This window comes from Actinia tenebrosa, unplaced genomic scaffold (assembly GCF_029948245.1).
Source record: "Actinia tenebrosa isolate PJP-AT-01 unplaced genomic scaffold, QUT_ActTen_1.0 PGA_scaffold16__25_contigs__length_10494907, whole genome shotgun sequence".
Classification (NCBI taxonomy): domain Eukaryota; kingdom Metazoa; phylum Cnidaria; class Anthozoa; order Actiniaria; family Actiniidae; genus Actinia; species Actinia tenebrosa.
The window spans coordinates 7,286,399-7,296,933 of record NW_028292576.1 but is presented as its reverse complement, the minus strand read 5'-3'; the positions used below and the strand labels follow the sequence as shown (position 1 = coordinate 7,296,933).

Here is a 10,535-nt window from a genome sequence, read left to right as displayed (position 1 = left end):
GTTTGTTTTTTAAATAAATGGAACTGCCGACCATTTAGTGTTTTGAAATTCTTCAACCATTTAGACATTCATTTTTTTTTTTTTTTTCAGGAATTGTCCTCTGCTAGATTTCAATTTGACGTATTTGGGTAGACAGTAATATGTTACTTAAAAATAGAAAAGTTTCACTATTCTATGTTCTAATATTTTAAAAAGAAAAAAAGAAAAACGGAAAAAATGAGCAAAAGTCTGAGTAGGTATGATAATTAGGTCACCCATCCAAGTGCTAACCCTCCTCAGACGAGCTTGACTCAGCATCTTGAACGACAACGATTTATCCACTGGACCACGGTTCCAGGTGAATCAGCATAACAATAGCTGTGAAAACAATGCACCGAATAGACTAGACTTTTTAACATTATTTTTTCAACCGATTCCGTGCGTGGCAGAGATGCAAGGGATTAGCCGATATGGTCTGGGGGCCGGCTGGTCTCTCCCCTGATGCTTCGGCTAGAACATTTTCTTGCTTAATTCGTACACCCAAGGGCAGAAGGATTTAATCGCCGTCAGGTCCGAAGTCCATACGACGCCTCAGCTCTGCGGATGTCTCGGGGGTATGGCAAAATTGAATCGTATTTTTGAATTTCTTTTGGTGAGTTCGAATCCCATCTTATCCACATAAGATTTTTTTTTAAATCCATAAAAGCAATATCGAACCGCGAAAAGTAGAGCTGTGCGTTCATGTGTATTTTTCCTGGCAAAGTTTACTGACAAGAACATTTACTGCACTTGGATCTCGATATCGCATATACCCGCAAAGGACTAGTGGGTGGTGCGCGAAGACTTCTGGGTACTATTGCGCAATATCTGCATTTTTTGACAAGGAAAATAAACAGCCACCCCAGTTTGCCATAAAATCATATTCTTAGTCACTTTAATTTAGCTATTTCATGCATACATATTCCTTGAACAAGATCGCTTTGTTGCCTAATAGTAACGATCAAAGGTAAAGATTTCACGTTAGTTCAAATATCGCTTGGTTTTTACTTTATTATAATGATTTTAATGACTACTAGTACTAGAAGTGCCAGTAACTTATTTTTTCACTTATACCAATGTCTTTTATCCCTGCTTTTTAATGGTCATTAATCCATTTTTTTTCTCAATAACCGAAGGTCGCACTTAATTTGCACGTCATTATATTTTTGCGTCACTTCATTTTTTCGCGCACTTTCATTTTGAGCAAATTGCAAAAATCGCGCGAAATTAAGCTCGTTTCGCGGAAATTTCACGTAATTTTAAGGTAAGTTTCTAATATGAAGTTATCAAAGACAGGCAACGCAACTATGTACAACGAGGCAAGAGGAAGGTGATCAACGAGGCGGTATTAGGCAATAATCACCCGCATCAGTTTGAAATTTCAACTCTCTTAATTTTTCTCTTTTAGTTTTTGGTTATAACCCACATCTACCATGGAAGAGAAGTTTGCTAATACAAAATGAAAATGAAAGCTTGCAATACTTTGACAAAACTGTTTTTCTTTCGGATGTCACACCTTCCACTTTATGTCTATTTGTTTCACCGTCTTCTTATCACTGCGTGACCAAGTATCATAATCTTTCTTCTCGTACGTGACTTTACTAGTAAGAATTGGCAGTGGAGCAAATGTCACTCTTTTGACCTGGTGGCACAAAACTTCATTTTTTTGAAAGACAGGGAACTCAAACTGTCTGGTTTTCAACTCAAGGACTTGGTTTTTTTCCAACGAGTCCTGTTCTTTGCTGTCTTTTCTATATTTGACCATCTTGTCAACTTTTTCTTCGTCTGCAAATAGAGAGTTTCGAGATTTGATGACTTTTTGTGGCACCAGTTTTGGTGAATACACAACACCATCCTGACGTTCGTTCATCTTGCTTCCAATGTCCTCGACCACTTCTCCTTTTTGTTTTGTAAACTTACTTTTAGCATTTCCTGATTTAGAAGTACTTTTTCCAACATTTCTTGGCCATGGGATGTCATTCTTTCGTTGTTGTTCCTTTTTAATGCTCAATCTAAACGAACAAGTTACTAAGTATTTTTTTACTTCATTATCAAACGTCTTGCCTAGCAAACGACCTCTTTCTTCACCTGCAGTTTTGATTACAGCAGACATTTCAGTGTTTTCTTTCTGCTCAGCTTTTGGAATTAAATTTGCTTTGCACCCAAGAACTCTAGCAGGTACACTTTTCCTAACTTGTTTTGTTTCTGGAAAATACACACTGCAAGTATTGTTATCGGTAAATGACATTGTTTGTTTCTTCTCGACACCTAAATTCGACGCCTTCTTAAAGTCAATGTCTTTTATCTCTTCATATGTGCTTTCCATGCTTTTGTACATCTTAGAGTCTATTCGTCGCCTGTTCATTAAACGTTTCTGTACTAACAAATGCCGAGGCCTTTCCGGAAGAACGAAGTTGTATCGATTGTTCTCTCGTGCTTCATTGTATTCCTTCGTCAGATGATATCTCCGTTCTACAGGTTTTCCCCTTTTTTGTTCCGGGCTCCAAGGTTGTTTTATTTTGACTTCATTTATAAGGCTTCCTTCCAACCTTAGACTTCTGTCTCCTTCACTTAAAACTTTATCATCAAATACGTCATTGCTATCTTCACTTCTTAAAGTGGATTCCCGAAGTTTCTCTCTTGAAGCTCTCCACTCCATTTCTTTCGTCCACATGTCCAAGCTTTTTTCTCTGCAAAATCCATTAGATTTTGGACGAACGCTTCGTTTTCCCTCGTCAGGAAAAAGTTGGAAGAAAATCGAAGAAAAATAATCCCAACAATCGAATTCAAACTCATCATGATTGGGAGAATTCGGAGGAACTCTTCCATGTTCTCTCGTATTGTCTTCCAAAACTTTCGGAGTTGAAATATCTTTTCTCTTCGAAGTTTCCTCATTTTCGAGCATTTCAGCTCTTTTCTTATAAGTTGTGAGATCCTCTACATTGTCTTCAATGTTTCTTGACACGAAACATTTGTTTTTTTCTCTGCTAAAGGCCCTTCGTCTTATATCATTAACTCCAGCTTGTTCCAAACATGCATCGGGAGAAGTTGGTTCTTCTCCTGCTGAATTCATTATTTAATGTTTCTGGCATTGACTTTAGCGTCTCAATAGGTAAAGGTGTCGTTTTACACTGGTTAAATGTCAGCTTTTCCTATTCATTTAATGTTTTTTTCTTTGTTTACTAACTCCATCAGTCACTTAAACAATTATTCTCTGTCAACAACACATTCAATGTTGTCTTTCATTCTTTTATTTTCATTTGAATTCTCGCCGGTAATTAACTCATAATCGAGCTAAAAAAAATACTAGAATCTACTAGAGTCACTCCTTGACCACGCGCGCAGTAAAAAAAAATTGATAATCATCAAGCTATTTTCTACGCTAAAACAATGACCATTCCTAACCTGTACACAAATAAAGCCAAGACCGCAAGAGAACAGGTTCTTTTTCACCAAATTCCGAAGAAGACAAGTCACTTTTTTCATAAATAGCCGATAGATAAGTTTTACCATTTGAAAATTTATAAAGACCTCACTGAATAATGATTGAATGTCGATCAATGCGCTTACCGCAAATTAGAAGTTTGAATATAAACTTTGAAAAAGAACTATAAGTTTCTGATTTGATTTGGATATGATTATCCGTTTAGTGATAAAAGTCGTAGTATAATGCTTCATTCTATAATTTTTCTACTGCTTCATAGAATTCTAAAGACAAAAATTACAACAAAAACAAACCTCAATAAAAATAATCAATAAATTCATTGGAAAATTTACGTCAACATGAGTATTCAGCTTAAACAATTTTGTTTAATCTTAATAAAGTGAGCTTTGGGACAGCTGTCTAAGTTTATTTAATTTACATTAATAATTTCATTTGGACTAAAATTGAGATATTTCAGTAAAATATCGGAAATTTAGAATGTTGGAAAAGTGGCGAGGCTCCGAAGCTTTTCGATCTTTGTCCGAATTTCAGCCCCACAATCCTCTACGGTGCGTGCTAGTCACCAGTTTTTCTCGGAGTTTTGAAAAACTTTAAGGTTTTGAATATCTTTATTGATGATGCTATTTATTGTGATACTACTCAATGTACATTTTTATTTACAATATCGTAGTTTACTCTGTTACTAAGTATATTCGACTTGAAAATTCAAATCCCTTTAAGAGAAAAATTGACCGAAAACTTCGATTTTACAGGCCTGCAAGACGTCAGTTACTATCCATTATTTCCAATAAGGCCACAAAATATGAAATGAAATGAAATATTTAATGAAATACCTACAGCAACGAAAAAGTGGCGGCCATAATGGATGGCTCAATAACTAGCGAAAATTTGTCCAACATGGCTACAAGTACACTATAGATTTGAATAGACGATAAAAACAAAATGCTCTAACTATTTATAGTGAATAATGTTATATGACTTTTGCCATCGCCTTGTTCGGCGGACTTTTAGAAAATAATCCCTGTTCCAAATAAACGATTATGAATTCTTTAGAAGCAATGTAATGCGGTATGGCCGATGAGAATCATGACAGAGCATACAATGATTCACAATGGGCCTTGCTCACGCAGAACAATAGATATTCTAGCCTTTCTAGCCTTGCATTCAAGTGCTTGAGAATAAATTATGCGGGTTAAGCAACGGTTTTTATTCATATGACAATAAAAATGGCTTCCGTTTGAGTAAGGCCCATGTCTGCCACCATGTGAATATTCACACTTAATTCAAAGTCAAAAGCAAGACCTATTCGATTTTCGAATGTCTGTATTTTGCTTCCTAAGAATCATTGGAGCCTCCTCGTAGCTTTTTAAGATAAATAACTTTGATCTGCGAGTGCTAGGAGTTGGAGAAAATGATGTTGTAATCAATGTTTGCGCCAGAGGTGTCTGATAATGCTTCTACGGTCCCAATTGGCAGGCAGAACATTCTGTCCTTCACAACAGCTCGAGGAGCATGTTGGGGCACACGAGTTAGGACAGTTGGGGCTTGGGCAGGTTGCCAGTGGTGGTGGGGCACAGCATGTTGGAGAGCACGCTGGAGCGCATGTATTTGGGCATGAGCCAGGGCAGGTTGCTGCTTTACCTAGTGGACTTAGGCCGGGGGAACCATAATGTGCTGGGGGCACGTGCACCACTTGGGGTTGTGGGACTGTTAACAGAATGAAATAGATAATAATTAATAATAAATAAATGGGATTTAACAGCGGCACCTCCACAAAGTAGCTTTTCATCCACTCAATTGCAATTGAAATTTAGAAGTTGATTTTTGTTGAGGGAGGAAAACCGGGGAACCGAACAAAAGACCCCAAAGCACAGTAAAGAACCAACAACAAAATTATAATCACATACAACACCGAGTTAGTTGAACATTCAATTTTCCCACTTAAAAACGAATCCTCAATTCGAGTGCAGTGTGTATTGATACTTTAGATAACGATTTTGGTGTTGATGCCGGTAGAATTTGTCTATTGAATCTTACCTCCACAACACGTAGGACTGCATATGGGCGCACATGTGTTGGGACACATTCCAGGGCAGGTGCTAGCAGTTCCCATTGCTTGTAATCCCGGTGATACTGCATGTGAAGATGCTGGAGGAACATGGACAACCTGAGGAGCTGTTTATCCAAACGTAGAATTATGATTGGTGTTGTGTCTTTTTCTGGGGGAGGGGAGGGGAGGGTGAGAGACATTGTTTAAATCGTCTTTACTAAACGCTGTGAAGGAATTAATTCTGTGTCATCTGAAATAGTAAAACTATAGCCCAAGTAAATACTATAGTTTCATATTTAAGGTTACTGAAGCTCACGTCTGCGTGAAAGATGCCAGCAGCTATCTCAGCGCGCGCAATATCACAGCTCATCCAATCAGAATACTTTTAAACATTGGCTTTTCACGGTCACGGTTCAATCCCACCGTGCATGTATCGTAGCCATAGGAAAATCAATTTACCTTGGGCCTCAAAATTTTACTATTTCAGACAACATGTCATTCTCATGAGTATTATTTTCTTTGTTTGAATTGTATCCATATTCAACCCCACCGTGCATGTATCGTAGCCATAGGAAAATCAATTTACCTTGGACCTCAAAATTTTACTATTTCAGACAACATGTCATTCTCATGAGTATTATTTTCTTTGTTTGAATTGTATCCATATTCATGTGTCTTCTCATGCGCAACCATTAATCAAAGAAACGATACTCTAGGGAATGTCACGTGGTCTGAAATGCGAAAAAATTACGTCCAAGGTAAATGGGTCTGTTTCCCATAACGACACTTACCATCGCAACATGATGGAGAACATGCCGGTGCGCAGGAGTTAGGACAACTAGCCGGACACGTGGCGGGTGCGTTTCCCATCGGTGCAAGCCCAGGAGATACCATATGCTGAGGAACATTAGGTTGGGGTTGAGGAGGAACCGGTAAAGCCATTACTGGAGGTGGGATGAAGGCTGGTTGAGGTGGAATGAAGACTGGTTGAGGTGAAGGTGGTGATTGGTTGGAGCAACAGGCATCGGAACAGCTTGGGGCACAGGACTGTGGGCAAGGCGCTGAACATGTTGCTATAACAAGGAAGAAAAGTAATACACACCACTTCTGATAGATTAATTGTCTTTAATGATCGGCTTCAGGATTGGGCTAGGAATAGAGAAGTCTAATAGTAGTCATTTTTTAAGACAAGACGATAGAAACATTTCCTTTGAAAAGAATAATTTCTTTGCGTTCAAGACCATTAATTTCGTCCTACAACATGGTTGTGATAGTCGTGCCCATCTGAGCAGTTTTAGTAAGAGTGGGGAACGATACGGCAGATTCAAAGCCGTACTGTAGACGTACCGTATCTTACCGTGACCGTAACTACGATGCATTACTGGAAATGCCGGGAAAGCAACATTTTAATGTTACGGTTTGTCGTACCGTGTATATATACTTCCCACTAATACGAAAAAAGCTATTGTACTTAACTTGTTTTTTGTCCACGTTCAAAAGAAGATCGCATTGTTATTTATAAACAGTATATACCCTTCAATTTGGAGGACAAAACAAAGAATTTGAATCACCTGAGAATTCGAAACCTATATGGTTCTGTCCTCCAAATTGAGCTGCATTCCGTCGTGCTGCAAGGGGTCTATTCCCTTGCATGTGACGTCAAAGAAGCTCAATTTGGAGGACAAAATGAACGGATTTCAATCTGCTGAGAATTAGAAAACCATTGTTATGTCCAACAAATTAAGCTGCAGTCCGACGTGCTGCAAGGGGTCTATTTAACTAAAGTACTTACGTGGTGTTGGGGGACTCTGTTGAGTGTAGGGACTTGTAGCATAATAAGGATTCTGTGTCATTCCATAACCCTGTGTTGAAGAGCCAAAAGGATCCGTCATGGATCCGAAAGGACTAGTAGTAGGTCCTGTGCAGGGATCTTGGCCTGCACAAGGATTACTTGCTGAGGGTGTTGCACCAAATCTTGGGAATGGAACCGCCTGGGGAGAAGCAGCTGGGCGGATGTAATACGTATCATTCTCTTTTTCCTCGTCTTCTTCTTTCCTGTAGTTTGTAGGTTTGTTGGCTTTAGGACTCTTGTCGTGGTGTTTCGCAACGTGTGGTTTTGGTTTTGGTTTTGGATCGTCGTCGAAGTGTTTGTGCGATGGCAAACAGCATTCGAATTTACATTTTTTGTCGCAAAGGTTTTGGCACTTTCGTATGCAGAGTGAGCCGTCCTTGACATGAGAGGTTTTATCTGCAGGCTTGTGGGCGGGCTTGCGAGCAGGCTTAGGAGCATCTGAAGAGTGATCGTGAGAGGTGGAAGGTGGTGGTGCTGGAATGTGCGCACCGGGAACCATAGGTCGGACGTTAAGCTGCACTGCCTGAGATCGGCAACACTCTTCATTAAAAAGAAGAAGAAAATTATATTAAAACTGGAAGAGGAAAAGTGTTTGTTTTACAAAAACAGTTTAATACAGTCAACTTAATTATTTATATGACCAAATTTCATTTTCCGGGCAATTGGCACATTTCCAAAGAGGTTTTTGCAGTAATTTATACCACTGTTTTCATTGCTACGCTCTGATTGAGACAACAATCACGACAAGGAAATCGGGCAACATATTACCGTTCAACTAATAAATTGTTCGGTACCTTTGCTTACTCTGATTGAGACGGCAGTGTAAGTCCAAAATAGGGCTTCTGCACAACTTCATACCTCTATTAAGCGACCAAGCCCTATTAAGCAGCCACTTGAAAGTTTCCCATGGACCAAGAATAACCGCTTAATAGAAGTCAGAGTGCATGTCGTTTTAGTTCCCTACCTGGAGTATTAGCAGGGGCACAGGCCGGAGAACATCCTTCATTGCTTGCATACGGGTCATACGGTGAGGGATTCAGCCCGTATGCTGAAGGAGCAGGTTGATATGACTGTGGTGAACAACATCCCGGGTCGCAGTTAGGATAACAAGCTGGGTTGCATCCAGCTGGGCAGGCAGGAGGAAGAGCTGGTGGATTGCTTATTCCTGCCTGGTACTGGACGAGTTGAGGGAACATGTCGGGTGAGTAGTTGGGAGCGCTGAGGTTGCAACAGCTTCTCTTGCAGGAAGGAAGACAGAATTTGTGACAACCGGGATGACATGTCCATGCTTGGCCTGGAAACAAGAACGCTTACACTGACAATTTATTCTGCTGGGATGACACTGTGAAATAATGACAGTGTGCTTCACTTTAAGCTTTCGACTTTCTCTGGATTGTTGGTCACGTAAGAGGTTGTCACGTTCTACCGTTGTCACGGGCTTTTGGAACGCGTGACTCCAAAATATACAATTTTGATGCATCTGGTAGATTTTTTCTTTCGACACTTTTCGAAAACAGGTTTTAGAGGTTTGAACTTTTCAGTGAGGAACTGAAGACATATACTTACGTCCTAAGGGGTTTAAAACACCAAGATATCCTGTAGAAAAGGATTAGTATTAAGTGTTATTAGTGTTATAATATAAGTAAATTTTTTTTTCTGAGTGACTTTTATTGATGATCAGTGTACTTACGTGGACTGCGCTTTGTCAAAAATGCTTCAGTGTGGTACAGCGAGAATACAACTACACAAGCGATGAGTAGATTCATCTTGACTGATTCTCTCCTGCAGAAAGTACGAAAAGTTAAGTGCCATGCAAGGATTGTTAGACATATCTGGTTATGCCAAGAGAATATGGGCTGAATTTGGTTCAACCGTACAAATGGGTACGGCAGACGAAAGTACGTGTTGTTGCGGAGATTTGACTATGTATAAGGGCAGAATATTCAACCCCCATCAAAGGAAAACAAAAATAAAAAGGAAAATAACAAACAAAACCCGGATTCCCAGCTCCCTAAAATCCCTTTCATTTATAAATTTCCTTGAGTAAATATTTTCTTTCTTAAAACATTACCCTCTCTTTTTGACCCCACATCCCGTGTTAATAATGGAAGATTTCTCAGGACATTGCTACGCGCTGATCGACAAACTCTCGCGAGTTCTCTCTACCGCGAATCAAAAAAATATCGTTAGATTACTTGGTAAGAATTTCAGTCTTTCAGTAATGGACCTAGTCTACTGCCCATTAACCTGACGCCACTTTTGATTCGATCAGCGCGTAGCAATAAAAACAGGTCTTCAAAAAGAATCCAAGGCAATTGGTGTATACGAATGGCACTGCCAGATTTGTCAGTGTAGAAATATTGAATATGTTTGCTTGGCATATGATTCACTTACAAGGACTTGGCACTCAAAACGATGGGAAACTTGTTAAACGCTCAAGAACTTTGATTGTTTCGATGACATTAACTTGTTCAAGCGAAGAAAAATGACAGCCAGCAGTAAACACAGTCGAAATTATAAGTGAAAAATATAAAGAATCTATTAGAATAGTCTTTGCATATATGCTTGATTTAGTCTTCTCAAAATTTAAAATACGGTCTTTCCATTTAAAACTGATACGATTGAGACAAGGCGAGAAAAAAGCAAGTTTTTGTAGTTGAAGTTGTAGTTGTTACGACATTACAGCCAAATTGACTTTCTTTGGTTTGGCTTGTGTCATAAATAAACTTGATGTTTTCTCAGCCCTTTTGGCTTCCTGATCCGATAATAAGATTCAGAACATTTAAAGCAACAACGGTTTAAATCCGAAGCATTTCTCACCTTATTCCCCTTGAAATTCAAGAGAAAATCTCCAGAGTTTCCCGTCTTCAAGATAGAGGAAGATAGAAGACACTCGACTTGTTCCGCTTCAGGAATTTACTCATAAAACACATCAAATATTCAAAGGGTCAGAGGAAACTACCCGTTGGCCAAACTTGCCTACACACGGTCACTTCCCTCCTACTTCAGTATCTCAACATTGAACCAAGAATTCAAATTTATAAACGTTCATATTTCAGTTTATAAGTTGATAATATATATTTATGTAGAGGTTTATTTGGTATTTAAGTTTTATTGGTTTTAGTTTAGAATTTTGTGTTGAATAGGAAAAAAAATTGAGAAGAATGATG

General features: G+C 38.9%; 1 protein-coding gene across 2 annotated transcripts; it reads right to left on the bottom strand.

Moving 5' to 3' along the window:
• Positions 1 to 4,052: 4,052 nt before the first annotated feature.
• LOC148910687 (uncharacterized) lies at positions 4,053 to 10,350 on the bottom strand. Of its 2 annotated transcripts, none has more exons than XM_089031482.1 (8): positions 10,186 to 10,350; positions 9,056 to 9,147; positions 8,932 to 8,961; positions 8,330 to 8,659; positions 7,306 to 7,905; positions 6,305 to 6,586; positions 5,501 to 5,638; positions 4,053 to 5,170 (listed from the first exon to the last, which is right to left on the bottom strand). In XM_089031482.1, exons 2-8 carry the CDS (start codon positions 9,129 to 9,131, stop codon positions 4,887 to 4,889), a joined length of 1,740 nt encoding a protein of 579 aa, XP_088887608.1. In that variant the 5' UTR covers positions 9,132 to 9,147; positions 10,186 to 10,350; the 3' UTR covers positions 4,053 to 4,886. The 2 variants fall into 2 exon arrangements, with proteins under 2 accessions (XP_088887608.1, XP_088887609.1); XM_089031483.1 differs by lacking the exon at positions 10,186 to 10,350 and adding an exon at positions 9,760 to 9,826.
• Positions 10,351 to 10,535: the final 185 nt, after the last annotated feature.

Bases quoted from the DNA above. Each gene is read 5' to 3' on its own strand.
- LOC148910687 (XM_089031482.1), bottom strand. From the start codon at position 9,131: ATGAATCTACTCATCGCTTGTGTAGTTGTATTCTCGCTGTACCACACT. The intron at 8,660-8,931 runs GTAAGTATATGT...TCTTGTTTCCAG, and splicing joins TGTTTTAAACCCCTTAGGAC to GCCAAGCATGGACATGTCAT. The intron at 5,171-5,500 runs GTAAGATTCAAT...TTCTGTTAACAG, and splicing joins CAGTCCTACGTGTTGTGGAG to TCCCACAACCCCAAGTGGTG.